Source organism: Uloborus diversus, chromosome 7, assembly GCF_026930045.1.
Source record: "Uloborus diversus isolate 005 chromosome 7, Udiv.v.3.1, whole genome shotgun sequence".
Classification (NCBI taxonomy): domain Eukaryota; kingdom Metazoa; phylum Arthropoda; class Arachnida; order Araneae; family Uloboridae; genus Uloborus; species Uloborus diversus.
The window spans coordinates 72,987,434-73,006,885 of NC_072737.1; the positions used below are offsets into that span (position 1 = coordinate 72,987,434).

At 36.4% G+C, this 19,452-nt stretch overlaps 1 protein-coding gene across 1 annotated transcript in view; it reads right to left on the bottom strand.

Moving 5' to 3' along the window:
• LOC129225546 (THUMP domain-containing protein 1-like) overlaps nt 1-19,452 on the bottom strand; it is a 54,907-nt gene that overhangs the window by 10,719 nt on the left and 24,736 nt on the right. Inside the window, exon 3 of the mRNA XM_054859991.1 lies at nt 2,711-2,845. Within this exon, the coding sequence (XP_054715966.1) occupies nt 2,711-2,845 (135 nt within the window). The remainder of the gene's footprint in view (nt 1-2,710; nt 2,846-19,452) is intronic.

Here is a 19,452-nt window from a genome sequence, read left to right on the forward strand (position 1 = left end):
AAACACAGATTCAAAAACTAGCGTAGTTCAAATCTACAACATTTATACACATACATTTTCTTTAAGCTTGCATGCATGCGGGTGGAGGGGGGGCGGAAAATATTTTCTGTCTTGAACACATCACCAAACTTGCACCCATGGGCGATTGTGACTCCATGAAAAAATACCTGAACTTTTTTTCCAAGAAGAAAAATTGTTTTGATGGGTGTATATTTTCACATTACGTGTATGTACACATTATATTATGTATATAAATAGTTTATATACATAATTATTTGTTGCGGCTAAAACTCGAAGTTTTAATTGGACTTAATACGTCCATGTGCAAGGTGGGAAATAAATTCTTTTAATTTTTCTCATTTCTTAAAAATTTTCAAAGAATGTTTTATTTTCCTCCTTTGTATCTGAATCCTTAACTATTAATTACATTCATTTATTAATACACTAAAGCCTAATACAACAGCATTTTTTAATGATTCCCGGTTTCTTTTATGAGTATTTGTAGGAGAATGTTGCAATAATGCCTTCACACCATCATTAGCATATGTAAAGGGTTTGTTGCAAGAAACACAAAAACAAAATCCAGCCCTATCATTTTTTTATACTATATTTCCATCTTTTCATTGTAGGAATCCATTCTGTTTAACCATTCACAATTAAACTTGGACTTCTTTCTTGTATTGATGGAGCCAATATCTTCAGATGTATCCAGATACCTCATTTTTTAAATGAGAACATGCAAAGTTCAAATGAATAAATTTATCAAGCAAAAAAAGTAGCAAAATGAAAAGTAAGAGTAAACTAGTAAAATTTAATTAAACAAACTAATTTATATTTACAAGGAGCATATTAATAACGATAAAGTATAGTTAGAGTTAGTTCAACAACAACAGAACGCACGCAGATAAAGATCATAAACCAGAATATAAAATAAAGAAAATATTTGCATACGATATTTGCAATTCCTCCAACTGCCATAAAGAACAAAGACAGGAGTCGAAGCTCTTATCACTTTTCTCTTCCTACTTTCCCCAAAAGAAAATAAAACTGGCCACCTATTTCACCCCTTCCCAGTTTGACCTTGAAGTACATGTGAAGGCATCATCCGAAAAATACCGCTTCTTTTGCAGAAAAAGAAGAAAAATGTTAGGAGGAATTCTGATGAATCTTTTTCTTTTAGATACACGCGTGCCACAAGTTAGAACAGCTGACTTCAGCAGGGGAGGAAAATTGTTTACTGCAACCCTTCCAGCAGGGGAAAAATAATCTATCCAGTAACCCTCCTTCCTCTTCTTATCTAGCCTTTATTCCATCCCCCACCCCAGCTGTTCTTCAATAATTACCATAGAGTTTACAAAACATGACCGTAGTTTACTCTTTATACCAAACAAAACGTCTTCAATTTGGACTTTTGGCGTTCCTTTAAACATCGCCCTAAATTTTACAGAAGTGGGTTTTTCTGAAAATATAGAAGTTTCAGTATTTTCGTAGATGAAGATACCAGAATTCAAGATGAAAATACCGGAAATGCGGTAAAATACCAGAACACAATCACCCCTGAGGGCTCTGCCTCAAATATTGTTTTTTTCAGCTACTTTGCATTTTCATTTCACTCCGCGCAAGCTAACCTAAAATGTGCTCCTCTCTCCATTCCTTTTAAAAGAATTAGCCTCCCCCTCCCCTCTCCACACATACACAAATACAAAATTTCCAACAAGTTGACGATTATGTTGCTGCACACTTGGTTGTTCTAACTGATATGGAAATCATAAATTAGACAATTATAAGATTGAAGATAATGATCATAACATGGGGTTGTCCACAAATTATGCGGTAAATACAACAACTAGACAACTACAATTCAGTTTTTTTCATACTGCTTTAAGAAAAACTCAAAGAAACCATATTTTCCATGTTTTTTGGAGAATGTGAAGAGATGAATTAAATGTTATTAAAAGTACTATTTTTAAATTTTGTTTGTGTATTCTTTCACACAAATTTATGTCTTCTTTATTCTTCTTTCTTTGTGTCTACTTTCAAACAAAAATTTAGAACCAAAGTGAAACATTTTACTTTGCCCAATAGTTAACTAGTTCTAGTAAGCCTATGAAATGTCATGCTTCGAGGAGTGGGGAGGAATTCATGAAATTTCAACAGTTTGGGACAAGGAAGTAGGGGGGGGGGGGGGCAACAAGAAGTTGCTTTACTCTTGCAGGATTTAAAAAAAAAAACAGGTAACAACAGTGATGCACTAGTGGTGACAGAAATTGAAACCATTTTCAGCATGATTATGAACGTTTTATAAATGGCTTGCTACGTAAAAGTAACAGGCAAACAAAAATTGACGATTTCTTTTCTGCAAATCAATAGTTTACATACTGTATTATTGGATATGTTTTCCATGCTACTGTAGTTTATTCCCATTGGTGCATTCATTTCATTACCAGAACACATGATTTAAAAATTAGCCACAGAAAAGAACGTTCAGTGTTTATTATAACCAATTGGTTATCGTTATCAAATCATTTTTTCCCAAATGTGATAACATAAAGCAGCACCTACTGCATATGTATATGTACATATACAAAGGGGGCCATAAGTCAAAAAAATTAGATGACTTGTTAATCTAAATTTAATGTTACAATGAAAAATAAGTATTATTTATGAATAAACTACAATTTAATTAATAAATGCGTAAAAAAATCCTTACAGTTGTGCTGATGAACAAAACACCTTTCAGCATTGTACGAACTTTCAAAAATCTTTGGTTTGATTGGACAGTTTCTATCTCTTTTGCTAACTGCTCTTCTATGTCAACTTCATCTGAAATAGCATCCTCACCATTCTGAAAAACAAAAGCCATTGATTAAATTATAAATAGTGCTACCCTCAGGCATTTTTAAGAGACCCTCAAAGTTAATGTCCCTTTAAGTTAATGTTCAATGTGTCTATTTTTACATTTCTCAATATGCCCACTTTGCTCTTTTGAAGTTTTAACAAAACATCCTTACAAAAGCAAAATTTTCTTCGAAAGATACAGATCAAAGAAAGCCTGGCCTTGCAACGTAACTACCTTGCTTCCCTAATCCTTACTAATATTATAAATAGGAAAGTGACTTTGCTTATTTATTACCTTTTCATGCCTTCTCAACTGATCATGAAATTTTTTATGGATGTTGTCAGGGTTGCCAGGTTGAACATAGGGTACCTTTCATATAGAAAAAAATATTCCAATATTTTTTTTCCAATTTTAAAGAAAATCATAGATTTGAAAGTATCTCATCGAAAAAAGATCATATTTGTTAAGTTTTTGCAGCATGTTAAAGCCCTTAAAATGCTGCGCAATGTGAACTTTGCATGAAGTTCGAGGGACAGTTGGAATGCCCCCTAATTCTTCATTTTAACTTGATTTCATAAAACGAGACTTATTTTCATTTTTAAATTATCATCTGTGATTTCTGGTCATGGAATTGCTCCGAGGTCAGTTTTAATTAGCGTGAATAAAATCATAGATCTGTTACAATTTTTTTCTCAAGTGTAAACAAATAAAATTCTTACTTTTGGTTTCAGGATTTTCCTGTGATCGGGAGATTTGACAACACATACAAATATTTAATGCAGAATTTAAATGTACTTAATGTTTGCTGTTTTTTACTTCAATTTTCTAGTTTAGTTTTAAAAATATTAAACTTTAAACATGAAAATAAATGCTTATTTTTAAAAAATAAAATTGAATTTGTAATAATTTTTCACAAATTAATTACGAGCATGTGACAGTAAAGCATATAATCTGGTTTTTTTAGTTTATGGAACTGTAAGTTAGCAACGACTAATGTAAGAAGTCAAGCTTCGCACTGAATAAGAAGCTATAATGTAAAATAATCCGCCATATACAAAAAGAATTCGGTAAATAAAGTGAAAATCTCAATTAAAATAGCACGCCATTTAAATGAAACAATATTAAAAATTTCAGTAAAATGTTAAATTATCTGTCAAATAAATATTTCATAATAAATTAAGAAAGACATTATTGCCAAAATGTAAAATATTGGCTAAAAAAATGACTTAAAATATTGTAATATTAAAGTAACTGTACAGAAAAGGGTGTTGAAAACATTAGATCTAGCTGAGCCACATCAGTTAGATCTAACACATGACATTTTCTGGCTGCAATCATTGGTCAGTTCTCATCGATAAGTTACAATAAGGCATTCATCATCCACCAACCAGTTTTAGAATATAATAATAACAATAGATTAGATTGTTTCTGAAGTCATTGTATTCAAAATGCACAACAGATTCTCAAAAAACTCACTTTATCAGGCCAGTGGCTTTTTTCAAGCAGGCTTAACCAAAAAAAACTTGGGTGAATTTTCTCGGGCTGGGCCCAGTTTGGTCAACCTTGTTAGCCTACTTTCCCAGTAAAAATCAGAGAAAGAAGAAAAAAGCATGAAAATATCACAAAAAAAAAAAAAAAAAAAAAAAAAAATCCAAAATAAATAATTAAATAAATATCAAAAAATTAAAAATTGGAAAGTAGGGTATTGAGATAGGGAAAATGTCTGTCTGTCTCACCCCCACCCCCAATAACTTTTAAATGAATGGTCTGATTTGAACTTTTTTTTTTTGTTCAAAAATTCTAGAAAAGGACACCTTATTCCCATGTTTCCCTTTTTGATTTGAACAATTTTTTGTTCAATTTTGAACTGTTCAAAAAAAAACTCAATATTAGCACCTACGGGGAAATTCAAGGCAATCCCAAACATAGAGGCGAATTTACTTCAAAAAACTTGATTGAAAAAAGCTTTTAATGAAGAATATGTATAGAAAATATCTTTTTGATTTGAACAATTTTCCGTTCAGTTTTAAACAGTTCAAATCTCTTAACATTAGCGTCTACGGGGAAAATAAGAAGTCAATATAGATTTTGATCTTAAAGGCGGATTTACTTCAAACAAATTTTGTTAGAAATAGCGCTTGACTAACGACTCGGACTCCCGACTCCTGTGTTGAAAATTAGTCAGACTCTGACTCCCCGACTTGAACTCTGACTTCGTAGTTTTGGCAAACATTTTTACAGGGAAGAGAAACGACTGACTCTGACTCTCGAAAATTGGACTCCCGACTCCTTTATCCCAAATTAAGTCTAACTCTGACTCCACAAATATTGGCAGAGTTGCGGACTTTAGGGAAAATGATGGATTCCAACTTCGAGCCTTTGAATTAAAAACCTGTGGCTTCCCGAATCTGACTCTTTTGTCCAAAAATGAGATTGACACCGATTCCACAGCCATGGTTTTTACATTGAAATAATTATTGTTAATATGATTTGTTTTTATTTTCATGATAAGGTTTTTATTTATCTATTCAGTGTTTGGCAGAGAAATTCAGGGTCCTTTATGTTTCTATATAAAGATATGCGCAGATGATTTTTATTTATTTTTTTATAATGAAAATTATTTCTTTAAGTTGATATTCTGTCATGTTTTATTTATTTTGAATTAATTCTTTTTTGGCAACGGGAAAAGCAAATGATTTTCTTTTTTTTTTTTTTTTGATATGATGTATTTATTTTAATGAGCTTATTAATTTTAACTCCTTTTTTTTAAGTGGTTAAAGATTCTTTTTAAATGGAAAAGTGTATTGTAACGGATCCGGCGAGACTTCCAACTTTCTTGAAAGGACGACACAGTTCTTGATAAAAACACAGGAGCTTTATTTACACTATGTACAGGAGAAATCGTTAACAACTGCTAAATTAATCATCAGCAATTAAACAAGTATCACTCAACACCGTAACTCAACGGTTACACACGTATTTACTTCCAAATACGAAAACAACACAGCGAAATGCCTTGCAATAAACAGAGCTAATACACTCTCAGTACAAATTCTCAATCGAAACTAACTTTTTATCATGCCGGACGCTTTTATAAACATCGAAAGAAATCTCTCAAATATTCCACAAGATTCCAAACGCTTCTGGAAAACAGTTGACCGTTATCAAATTTTATCAATGAACAAAAGAGAAATAGGGGGGGCGTATACTTTAGCCGAATGTATAGGGGTTGTATATTCATTACGGGAAACTATTTACAGGTTACGTTACTACAATAATTACTATTTACAGAATTTGTAACATTGCCCCCTTCCCAAGGACTGCACGTCCCGGGCAGTACAATCCTCAGAAAGGGTGCCAAACTTCTATCACAAGTTCACAAATACACACATTAAAAAATAACCAATAATGGATAGGAAACACAATAATAACAAGAAATATTACTAAACATTAAAAGCAAAAAAAATTATCTACAACTTTTATGTTATCAACCATGGTTGTTTACGTAATACTCATGAACTATGGCCATAGTATGGGGCTAACCGATCATAATGTACAACCCTAGGTTTTGCATTAGGTGATTTTTGGATCCTCACTACGACGTCATTCAGTCGGTTAAGGACTTTATAGGGTCCATCCCAATGCGACTGCAACTTGGGTGAAAGACCTTTCCATCGGATGGGATTCCATAACCAAACCTTGTCGCCTTCGTTGAATTCATGTCCAGTAGACCTTATGTCGTATCGGGTCTTCATCTTCTCCGCCGCGATGTTGATTCGCTCTCGTGCAAAGTTATGAACGTCTTCCAACCGGCCTGGAGATCCTGGATGTACTCCTCAGGCGATGAAGGCGCATCTGGATTACGACCGAAGACGAGATCACAAGGTAGCTGAAGCTCTCGTCCGAAGAGCATCTGAGATGGGGTAAATCCAGTAGTCTCGTGGACAGCACTGCGGTAGGCCAGCAGGAACAAAGGTAGCTTCTTGTCCCAATCCTGTTGATTTCTGGATACCACAAGCGAGAGATTATTCAGGATTGTGCGGTTAAATCTCTCTACCATGCCGTTCGATTGTGGCTGTAGTGGTGTTGTCCTAGTTTTCTCAATTCTGAAAATTTGACATAGGCCCTTAAACACAGCAGAGATGAAATTCTTCCCTTGATCGGAATGAATCTGCAAAGGTGTTCCATATCTCGAGATCCAATGTTCGACTAGAGTCTCTGCTACGGTGGTAGCCTCCTGATCTGGAATGGGATACGCTTCGGGCCATTTGGTGAAATAGTCGATGGAAACAAGAATGTATTTGTTCCCATCAGCAGTTCTTGGTAGAGGACCCAGGATGTTGATCCCAATTCGTTCGAAAGGAGCTCCAATGTTGTACAGATGTAGCTTCCCTCTGCTTTTTTCTTCGGTCCTTTACGAGCAGCACAGGCGTCACAAGAATGGCACCACTTCTTCACGTCATCCTTCGCCTTGCTCCAGAAGAAGCGCTCCCGAACTTTAAGGGTTTTCAAGACACCAAAATGTCCTCCAGTCGCACTACTATGTATTTCTTTCAGAACATCTGAAATCCTTGATCGGGGAAGTAGTAACTGCCACCTAGACGTTTTGCCGTCATCAGATTCCCATTTTCGGTACAGCACGCCGTTCCGTAAATGGAGCGAGTTCCATAAAGCCCAGTATCTTTTTGTTGCAGGACTGAAGATGGAAATGTCCTGCCAGCTAGGTTGCCGACTGTCACTCTCCATGAACTCCAAAATTGGTTTTATGTCGGGGTCTTCAAGTTGATCTTTCCGAACTTGGTCGTCACTCCATGGATCAGGTTCTGATGATGTTGGAGTCACTGTCACCTGATAGGCAGTAGGGTTAGTCGTTCCATACTGTTTCTCGATTCGGGAACAATAGTAGCAGTTCTCAGGGTCTCCTTGATAAAGCGTCAGCATTACCGTGAGAAAACCCTTTTCGGTGTTTGATCTCCATGTCATATTCTGGAGTCGCTGTATCCACCTGGCTATCTGGCCTTCCGGATTTTTGAAGTTCAAAAGTCAAGTTAACGAGGCATGATCTGTCCGAAGCAGAAACTTTCGGCCGTAGAGGTAATGATGGAAGTGTTCTACAGCTTTCACTATGGCCAGTAACTCCTTTCTGGTGACGCAGTAATTTCGCTCCGACTTTGATAAGCATTTGCTCCACTAAGCGATGACTTGTTCATTGCCGTCAATTTCTTGGGATAAAACAGCTCCGATGCCCTCGCGGCTCGCATCAGTGTCTAGGATGAAGGATTTTCCAGGCTGAGGATATGAGAGAATAGGCGCTGATGTTAAAGCCTCCTTCAGTCGTAGAAATGCATCTTCGCATTCTTTGGACCATTCAAACTTTTGCTTGCTCTCCGTCAGCTTATGCAAAGGTCGTGCAATGTTGGAAAAACCCTTTACAAACTTCCTGTAGTACGTGCAGAGCCCCAGGAAACTTCGCAGCTGATGGATGTTTTCGGGACGACTCCAACTCTTGACCACAGATACCTTTTCTGGATCGGTTTGTACACCTTCAGAAGAGATGATGTGACCAAGGTAGTTCACTTCCCGGCGGAACAAATTACATTTGGACGGGCTTAACTTCAGATTGGCTTCCTTAAGCTTTTGCAGCACCTTCCTAAGATTTGCCAGATGTTCTTCGAAACTGTGTCCCACGATGATGATATCGTCTAAGTAGACCAGACAGGATTCGTAGGAAAGTCCTCTTAACACTGTCTCTATAAGACGCTTGAACGTAGCTGGTGCATTGCAGAGGCCGAAGGGCATCACTTTAAACTGCCATAAGCCCTGTCCAGTTGTAAACGCTGTCTTCTCTCGGTCATCAGGGTGTATCTCAACCTGCCAGTAGCCGCTCTTCAAGTCCAGGGTCGAAAACCACTTGCGTCCGGAAAGAGTGTCCAAGGTGTCGTCTATCCGTGGAAGAGGGTAACTGTCTTTCTTGGTGATTTCATTCAGCCGTCGGTAATCGACACAAAATCTGGTGGAGCCATCTTTCTTTCGGACCAAGACGATGGGAGAGGCCCAAGGACTGGATGACGGTTCGATTACATCATTCTCCTTCATCTCTTTCAGGAGGGTCTCAACCTCTTCCTTCTTGGAGAACGGTAGTCGTCTTGGATGCTGTTTAATAGGGGGGTGTTCTGAAGTGTAAATCCTATGCTGCGTTAAATTCGTACGGCCAACATCCTCCAATGTAGATGAAAACAGATGCTTGAAGTCATCCACCAATTGTTCCGCAGCAGTTCTTTGATCATTCGATAACAGCGCACTCCCAATTAACTTCGATGTCAAGGACTCGGAAGACACAGTCTCAGGGGAATTGATTCTTCTAATGATGCAGTTTACTGGAGTACAAGTTGCCAACACTTCACTTTTCCGGATATTCCTTGGCCTTTCACTCACGTTGACGACTCGCACAGGAATTACATCTTTAGAAAGGTCCACAAGCGTAGATGCTACCAGCACTCCTTTTGGGCTATTGCTTAAGTTGGGGTATTCAATGAGTCCAAATCGAAAACTATTGCTTTCTTCAATGGAGCCAGGTATTAATGATTCTGACCTTGAGGGAATCAATAAATCTGTTTGGGCTATTATTTGATGAGCGGATTTTACATCACTTTCTGCAGGGAAAACGGCTATGTCTTCTCTCATCGAGTGCAGCTCATTAGTCTTGAAGTCGAGGTTGAAGTCATACTTCTGTAAAAAGTCCAATCCGAGAATGAAGGGGTCTGTGATAGCAGCAACGAATGCCGTATGATGGTAAGTGGCATTTCCAAATACAATTTCTAAGTTCACTTCACCTTTAATCTCAATCTTGTCACCTGTCACAGTTTGGAGGGTAACGCAGGGCGGCGTCCATAGAATGTTGAGTCCAAATTGACGAGCCACATCTGTTCTAATGATTGTAACATTGGCTCCAGTGTCAATAATCAGTTCGCAGGGAAACCCGTTTAAATATGCGTAAACAAACAGTCCATTACTGCCGCCACTTGTCGATGAAATCTGGAAAACTTTAAGATGGGGCTCATTCCAATTTGGCGACCTCCGTCCCGCGAGATTGCCATGGCTTAGTTTTCCTGGACCTGCGAGGGAGAGGTGCTCTTCCCTCTGGTTTCTTGGCGAGCTTCACAGTTTCTGTTAGGCATAAATGCCTGTTAATAACAACAGTAAATAATCCTATCTCATCACCTCACAACATCAAGAGTAAAATGTTTTTCCTTACTTATAATGTATTACCAATCATTCTGCATGACTGGGGTAAAAGATTCTTATCAGCACTCATTCACATTGGTCGAATCGACCGAATGTTTGTTTCACTTTCGTTCACCTTTGGCGGGAACTCCGTTGTGGATGACGTCATAGAAAGCTTCTAGAAGAAATCTGATGGCACGTGTGCTTAACGATAGCAGTGATGTGTCCGTTCACGTGACTCTGATATGCTAATGACCCGGGGGGATATTTAAACTGCTCGCGGCTTTAGTTGGGTCTCTTCGATCATCTCTTGTTGTAGGCGGTCGCTCGATCGGTATGCGAACTTGCTTGTTCGTGCCGTTCGCCCTTTATTAGAAATGATGAGCTGGACTTAGCTTATTTCCCAATGGGTTTACTTCATCGAAGTTTTTAGTCAAAAGTCATGCAGTTTGCATTGCAGTGTTAGTTATCTCATGCAAAAGTAGCATGTAGAGAGATTATATTGTTAGTATTTATTTTTATCATTTACAGCGTGTTTTTAACTATTTACTTTATTGTTTAAATAAACTTCATGAAAGTTAGAAATAGTTTGTCAAGTCTTATTTCCGAACTCACTCTGCTAGTATCAAAGAAACATTGGGGAGATATTATTAGATTAGAAATTCTCCCCAACACGGGTTACGGGCCCAGTCCCTTTCCTGTGCAGACCTAGTGAAAATATTTTTGGATAAGACTAGGAAATGATAAAGAGTGTACATGCATCTGTAAAAAGGCGGGGTTGTACTGCTGCCAAAAGTACATGTACCGTTGGATGGTGTACATTTCGATATTTGTCAGAATTTTTGAAAATTTTTTTTGGAAGCTGCAAATTCGATGACCCATCTGAAGATTATTGGAATGTTGAGATGGGGGGGGGGCGACCAAGATAGAAGCGACTTAAAAGATTTTACCAAAATTCAAGAATACTAAAGTTTGAAAAAAAAAGAAAAATGGCAAATTTCGCGATTCAGATTGAAAAGCTCAACAACAAGAATTACCTCGAATGGTCGACGAATATGAAGTTCCTTCTCATGGAACGGAATGTATGGGACATTACTAACGGAAAAGAGAAAGAACCAGTCATTAATGAGAAGACGAATGTAACAGAAAAGGATGTGAAAGAATTTATTGTGAGGAAGCGAACTGCAGTCTCTCTAATCTTCTTGAATATTGAACAAAATCTAAGAAAAATAGTTGAAACTATAGAAGATCCATGCGAATCTTGGAAGAAGCTAAAATTACATTTTTTTCCGGAGAATAGATGTATAAGTATGCAACTCTTCATTGAGCTGAATCAATGCAAGAAAGAGAATGGAGAAAAGCTGAATTTATTCGCGACGCGTCTGCAGAGAATTTTCGACAAAATCAAAGTTGCTTATCCGAATTTCCCGAAGGACTGTATTTCATTTAAATTACTGCAAAGTTTACCAGAAACGTATGATCATCTGATTCAACAGATTTTGATGAGGAAAGATGAAGATTTTACATTCGAGAAAATCCTGGTTGATCTAATTATTGAAGAAAACCGTCAAGAAATGAAAGAAGAGAAGACAAATGAGATGCAGGTTTTCCAAGTTAAATCTAAAATTCGATGTTACAAGTGTCATGAAGATGGGCATATAAGGAGCAGATGCCCTTATGTCAAAAATGAAGACCGTCAAAGATTGACTTCACGAGAAAGAAATAAAAGAGGAAACCAACACCAATCCCGGAAAGAATGGAGGGATGAAGGTACGAGCACAAGGAGTAGAAATCGCCGATGGAGTTCTAGAAGGAAGTTCCAGGAGCGTCGCCGATCACCTTCAAATAATAGATGTGAGTATCCTTTGTATTTCCTGTCAGAGGCAAATCTTAGTCAGACCCAAGATAAAGGGAATACATTTATTTTTGACACTGCCGCATCAAATCACTGTTGCTCAAATAAGAACTGGTTTAGGACATTTGAACCCCTAAATGATGTAAACATGGCTGTTGCCGTGAAAAAGCAAACTTTCCCGATTGAGGGAAAAGGGGAAATCAAAGTTAAGTTCGGTAAAAGAACTGTTATTCTCAAAGATGTAATGTATTCTCCCCGTTTGAGACGAAATATTTTGTCTGGCACCAAGTTTGACCAGGGTGGTGCAAAATTTAAAGGTGGGAGAGGTTTCGTGGAGGTACCCGACAAACAGGGATTAATTTTTAAAGCTGAACTCAATAATGGAGTTTATAATGGTAATTGTAAAAAGTTTAAAAATTCTCCTAGTTCTAGTCATGTAAATAAAGAACCTTCTATAGAATGCTGTCAAAGTGACATTGAAACTTGGCATAAACGCTGTGGACACGTCAACATTGAAAGTATTCGTAAAACTAGTAATCTTTCAGCTGTTCGTGGCCTACCTAAGTTTAAACATGTTAAATTAAACTGTGATGTTTGTAAATTAGGAAAATTTAAGCGTGTTAGTTTCAAGTCAATTGATAGAGTAAGAAGTACCCAGCCATTGCAATTATTGCATATGGATGTTTGGGGAAAATGTGAAGTAGAGGGTAGAAACGGAGAAAATTATTTTCTTTCTATTATTGATGACTATTCTAAAAGGTGTTCATTGTATCCTATTAAGTCAAAAAGTCAGGTTCCGGGAATTGTAAAACAACATATTCTGAGAGCCGAAAGATTTATCGGCAAAAAGGTTGTTAGTATCAGATCTGATAACGGGACGGAATTTGTAAATCAGGAACTAGACGGGTTCTGTCAGAATATGGGTATACATCATAAACTCACAAATGTGTACACACCAGAGCAAAATGGATTAATTGAAAATTTTAACCGTACAGTAACAAATAGTGCACGCGTTTTGTTAAAAGAAAGTGGTTTGCCAAACAATTTTTGGCCTGACGCGATGTTATATTTTGTATACACATGGAATAGGATTTGTCATTCAAGTCAAGAAAAGACTCCTTTTGAACTTTACGGCGGGAGAAAACCGTCTGTAAGACATTTAAAAGCATTCGGAACTACTTGTTTTGCCGGTATCCCACGACAATTAAGAAAGAAACTAGACCTAAAAGCCGAAAAAGGCGTTTTAATCGGATACGCGTTCAATCGTAAAGGATTTCGCGCTTATCTTCCAGACAAAGATAAAGTCATTGAAACAATCAACGTATCTTTCAAAGAGAATTCCTTTTTCAAGGACGAATTTACTTCTGAGCAGGAATCGCGCAGAAAAGAAAATATCCTTTTCTGGCCTCTTTCGCCTCAGGCAGAAGATAAGAATTCTTCGGAAGAAAGCGAAGATTCGAATCGCTTCAGAGAATTAGATGTTGAAAGTTGCTCTGAAGGGGGGCGGAAAGTTCAGACAGTGAGGGGGATGATTCTAGTCGCAAACCAATGCGGGAAGCTAGGTGGATTCGGAAATTTGTCCCTAGACCTGATGGTTCAAGAAACGACGTATATTATTTTGAAAGGGGGAATAGCAAAAGATTAAGATCGTTGAATGATGTTCAAATTATTGTCTTCGTGAAAACATAGCGTATGATCCGGAATTATTTAATTTTAAAGGCAATGATGATTTTCAGGGTGAAGTTTCAAATCAATCTAAAATTTTAACTCACGTTTCCTGACTAGACACAGAAATTCAAATCCCTAGAACATATAAACAGTCATTAAAATCTAATGAAAGGGGGGAATGGCAAAAATCAATGGAAATTGAAATAGGCACTATGCGTAAAAGAAATGTTTGGAATTTAGTCAAATTACCGGAAAATGTTAATCCTATCGGATGTAGATGGGTTTATAATTTAAAGAAAGGGGAAAATGGTGAAGTTTATAAAAGTAGACTAGTCGCTCAGGGGACTAATCAAGTGAGGGGACTAGATTTTGATCTAACCTTCTGCCCAGTAGTCTGCTTTAGTACCATTCGCTTTTTCTTTTCTTTGTTGGTATCAAGAGAAAATTGGCTACATATCCAATGTGACGTTAAAAGTGCGTACCTATATGCTCCTATTGATGAAATAATATATATGAAGCAACCCCCAGGTTTTATTGAGAAGAGAAAAGAAAATTATGTGTGCAAATTGAATAAAGCTATATACGGCCTGCACCAAAGCGGTCGTCTGTGGTTTTATGAAATTGAAAATATATTGCTTAAAATTGGTTTTCATAAATTTTTATCATGTAATTGTGTTTATTATACTGATAATGTGATTTTACTCTTATATGTGGATGACATTGTGTTATTCAGTGAGAAGGACAGGGATATTAAAGATGCTTTGAATTTACTTCAAAAACATGTTGAAATTAAAATTTTAGGTAAAACTAAAAAGCTACTAGGTGTAGAATTTGAAAATGAAGGATATGGCTTAAATTTACATCAAACTGAATACATTTGTGTAGTTTATGAAAGATTTAGTAAATTTAAAATTCCTATTTCTTCTTTACCTATTAGTAAAGGATGTGTTTATTCAAAGTTAAATTGTCCTACTATTCAAGCTGAGATTGACGAAATGTCAAAATACCCATACAAGAGTTTATTAGGGTGTTTATCATTTATTTCTAGTAGAACACGTCCTGATATATCATATGCTGTTAACATTTTCAGCCAATTTCAAAGCAACCCAGGAATTGTACACTGGGATGGATTGTTGAAATTACTAGGATATGTTTACCATACTAAAGAATTAAAATTAAACTTAAAATGTGAAAATGTTCAACTTATAACTTTTTCGGATGCTGATTTTGCCACAAATAAAGATGATAGAACCTCATTAGGCGGTCAACTTGTTTTACTTGATAAAGCTCCAATTGAATGGCGCACGTTCAAAGAACGAAGCGTTAGCCTTTCAACGATGGAAGCTGAATTTATTGCCATGACCGGATGTGCAAAAGAGCTCATGTGGTTTGATCGTATAATTGACGAATGCATCAAAATAAAAATTGCTAAAAGTTGTAAAATTAAATCTATTTTGTATGTGGATAATCAGGCTACGTTAGATTTTGTTAAATCGCCTATCGAAAATCATCGTAGTAAACACATTGATATCAAATTGTTTTTCATTCGGGACTTAGTTCATAAAAATATTTTTAACGTGAGATATGTCAAAAGCAAAGATAACATGTCGGACATATTCACGAAACCTCTCACCCGATTAGAAATTCAAAGATTTATAGAAAAAAATTTTTGTACAAATATAATATAATTTAGAAACATTTTTAGAAATTTTTGAAATTGTATTGTGTACTTTAAATTTTTCTTTGCATCATGTTTTGTGAAATGTTTTTTTGCAAGTTCTAACAATTTAATTGCCCACCTGAATTTTTCAGTGGCTTTTTCTCCCTATCAACCGGGTTGCGAACAGCTTTTTGTTACGTCTCGTTAAAAGTGAAAATGTAATTGTCAGAGTCTTCCCGGGAGTTAGAATAGAGGGAGTTTATTGTTGCATGAAGGTCTATCGCGGGTGTATTTGTTTTTCATTTCGTGAGACCCTATTTTTAAATATTGGAAACACCACTAGTTCCCGTTAGATTTTGTAATTTTCCTTCATTGAATAAATAATGGTGCAAAAATGTTATTAAAAAAAAAAAATTTGAATTGGTAAAAATGAAATTTTAATCAGTTAAAATTATCATACAGTCTTTAAGTATAGAAGGGGGCATTTTTTTTGATGAAGATTTTTAGTGATCTATTTGTAAATGAAATGATTTAGTGAGAAATGTATAGTTAGTAAAAGAGCTTATTTACATTTCGTCATAAATATTTCTCAATAGATGCTTATACTATACTATTTTCTAGACTGTGATATTTTATATGCTGATTCGAACAGTTACTGTGGGTTTTTATTTTATATTTCAGATTAACCTACTGTCATCGTTATAAATAAAACCGGAAAAATGATTGAAAAAAAATTATAAAGGACTTTGATCAAGAATTTGTTTTCGAATTTTTGATGAAAATTACGTGAAAACGTACTATGAGTTACGACGTACGAGAGAGTACGAAAGAAAAAAAAAAGGACATTTCAAGATGATTGTTCTTTGAACTTTTGAATTTTTTTTCAGCAAAGTGTGTTGCATGTTGTGTTTTTCTCAATTTTTCAGATCTAGATCTATATTGGAAGTTCGTAATATAGAGTCAAGTTTATATTTTAAATTTTTTCATTGTTTTTCTCATATAATTATTAATATGTGGAAATTGCGTTAAATGTCTAAAGGAAGTTAAAAAAAAATTTTTTTGAATGTTTTCATTGTGAAATGATGAGAGGGGGGGCCTTGTTAGGCATAAATGCCTGTTAATAACAACAGTAAATAATCCTATCTCATCACCTCACAACATCAAGAGTAAAATGTTTTTCCTTACTTATAATGTATTACCAATCATTCTGCATGACTGGGGTAAAAGATTCTTATCAGCACTCATTCACATTGGTCGAATCGACCGAATGTTTGTTTCACTTTCGTTCACGTTTGGCGGGAACTCCGTTGTGGATGACGTCATAGAAAGCTTCTAGAAGAAATCTGATGGCACGTGTGCTTAACGATAGCAGTGATGTGTCCGTTCACGTGACTCTGATATGCTAATGACCCGGGGGGATATTTAAACTGCTCGCGGCTTTAGTTGGGTCTCTTCGATCATCTCTTGTTGTAGGCGGTCGCTCGATCGGTATGCGAACTTGCTTGTTCGTGCCGTTCGCCCTTTATTAGAAATGATGAGCTGGACTTAGCTTATTTCCCAATGGGTTTACTTCATCGAAGTTTTTAGTCAAAAGTCATGCAGTTTGCATTGCAGTGTTAGTTATCTCATGCAAAAGTAGCATGTAGAGAGATTATGTTGTTAGTATTTATTTTTATCATTTACAGCGTGTTTTTAACTATTTACTTTATTGTTTAAATAAACTTCATGAAAGTTAGAAATAGTTTGTCAAGTCTTATTTCCGAACTCACTCTGCTAGTATCAAAGAAACATTGGGGAGATATTATTAGATTAGAAATTCTCCCCAACAGTTTCTTCATAAGTGACCCTCGCCGCCACATTTCCAGCACTTAAGTGATTGTCCATTTTGGTCCTTGGGAGCCGAAGTCCTTTTGAGGATTCCTGCAATTTCTTTTATTTGCTTTTCCAGTTCAGCAAAGCGTGACGAAACCGGATCAGGCTCATCAGTTTTCACGCCGCGGATTGAATGGCGATCCTTGCGGGTTGCTTGCTGGGCGGCCTCCAACTTCATCACATACACAACAGCAGAATTCAGGTCTTTGACATCCGCCATCCGTAGAGCTTTCTGGATTTCCGGATCTCGAACCCCGTCGATGTAATAGTTGAGTGCCAGATTGTCTCGAACATCCGTAGGACAGTCGCAAAAAGCAGGATGAGACAGTCTTTCGACATCCGCCGCTATATCTTGCAGGGTTTCCCCGGTTTTCTGGAAACGGGACTTCAACTGGAGTCGGCTGAAATCTTTCTGGCACTTCTCACCGAAGCGAAGCTCCACTGCAGATGTGAGGGGGGCGAAATCCAGGCGCTGGCTGTCCGGAAGAGTCTGAAGAATGTCCACTGCGTCACCTCTCAGGGATGCTGCAAGATGGCAGGCCTTGGTAGCAGAGTCCCATCCGTTCGTTTCCGCCACTATCATGAATTGAGTTTTGTAAACCTGCCACGAAGTTTTCCCATCAAATGTGGCAAGTTTAATGGACGGTCGAGCAACCGATGTGGGAGCGCCAAACTGTACAGAGCTGCTTTCCGCTGTCGCCAATCTCCTTTCCATGTTTTTAATTTTCTCATCCACATGATTTTCAACTGTTGCGATACGGTTTTCTACTGTTCCAAGTTTTTCATCAAAAGCATCAACTCGATGCTCTATCTCATTAAATTTATTTTCCATCACAGTCTTTACTGAAGTAAGGTCGTTTTTAATTTCCTCTTGGTTAGAAGCTAAATCATTTTTCAGCACCATTAAATCACTTTTCCATTGTTCTTGATTAGCCGCCAATTCATTTTTCAATTGTTCTTGATTAGCCGCCATATCATTTTTCAATTGTTCTTGATTAGCCGCCATATCGTTTTTTAATTGTTCTTGATTAGCCGCCATATAATTTTTTTAATTGTTCTTGATTAGCCGCCATATCATTTTTTAATTGTTCTTGATTAGCCGCCATATCATTTTTTAATTGTTCTTGATTAGCCGCCATATCACTCTTCACAGAGTTGATTGCGTCAAGAAGTTGTTTTAATTGTTCATCCATTGCGCGAGTAATCACCATAAAAATAAAGTCCTAATTCAAAAAAAGTCTTTATGAAAAAATGTCCAAAGTCACACTTACTCCAAGAAAGTCCTGAAGTAGCCCCACATTGGGCGCCAATTGTAACGGATCCGGCGAGACTTCCAACTTTCTTGAAAGGACGACACAGTTCTTGATAAAAACACAGGAGCTTTATTTACACTAAGTACAGGAGAAATCGTTAACAACTGCTAAATTAATCAGCAATTAAACAAGTATCACTCAACACCGTAAACTCAACGGTTACACACGTATTTACTTCCAAATACGAAAACAACACAGGGAAATGCCTCGCAATAAACAGAGCTAATAAACTCTCAGTTTGAATTCTCAATCGAAACTCTCTCTTTATCCATCGCTAACGGCTTATGTACACACCGAAAAGAAATCTCTCAAAGATTCCAGAAAATGCTACAACGTTCTACAACTACACTTTCATTGATAAAATCAGTGAATGAAATAAGAAAAAAAGAATAGGGGGTTGTATAATTTAGCCGAATGAAAAGGGGTTGTATATTCATTACGGGAAACTATTTACAGGTTACGTTACTACAATAATTACTATTTACAGAATTTGTAACAGTATTAACTGCTTTGTTTAAAAGGTGCTATTTTTTTTTAAATTAATTTTAATGTATCATTAGGTAAGTAAAGCATATTTTATTCCTAAAAAATCAGTTTACAATATTAAAAAATTATGTTTGAAACAATTAGCAATTTTAGCTATTTTTGAGAATATTGATCCCATACTAGACAGTCGATATTGGTATACGGGAAAGTAGGCTCATTTAGTTCTGGACGGAACTTCTTGTGTATAACATATATTTCTCAATATATAAACAATGCACTTTTGCATAGGAAGGAATAAGAATTAATTGGGACTTAATGAAAACCACCCATAATGTAATTGACTTATATTCGAGTGACAATATGTTAAATAAGTTATTAATTCTTAAAATTCAGAGTGGAAAATTTAAATAAGTCAATACACTAATTTTGAGACTGATTAAACGAGCTGGTGTGCACATCACATGACTTTAAATATTTTCACCCCAAGTTTGTTGCAACCCGAAGTTAAAAATTATACAGATAAATTTTCCCAATA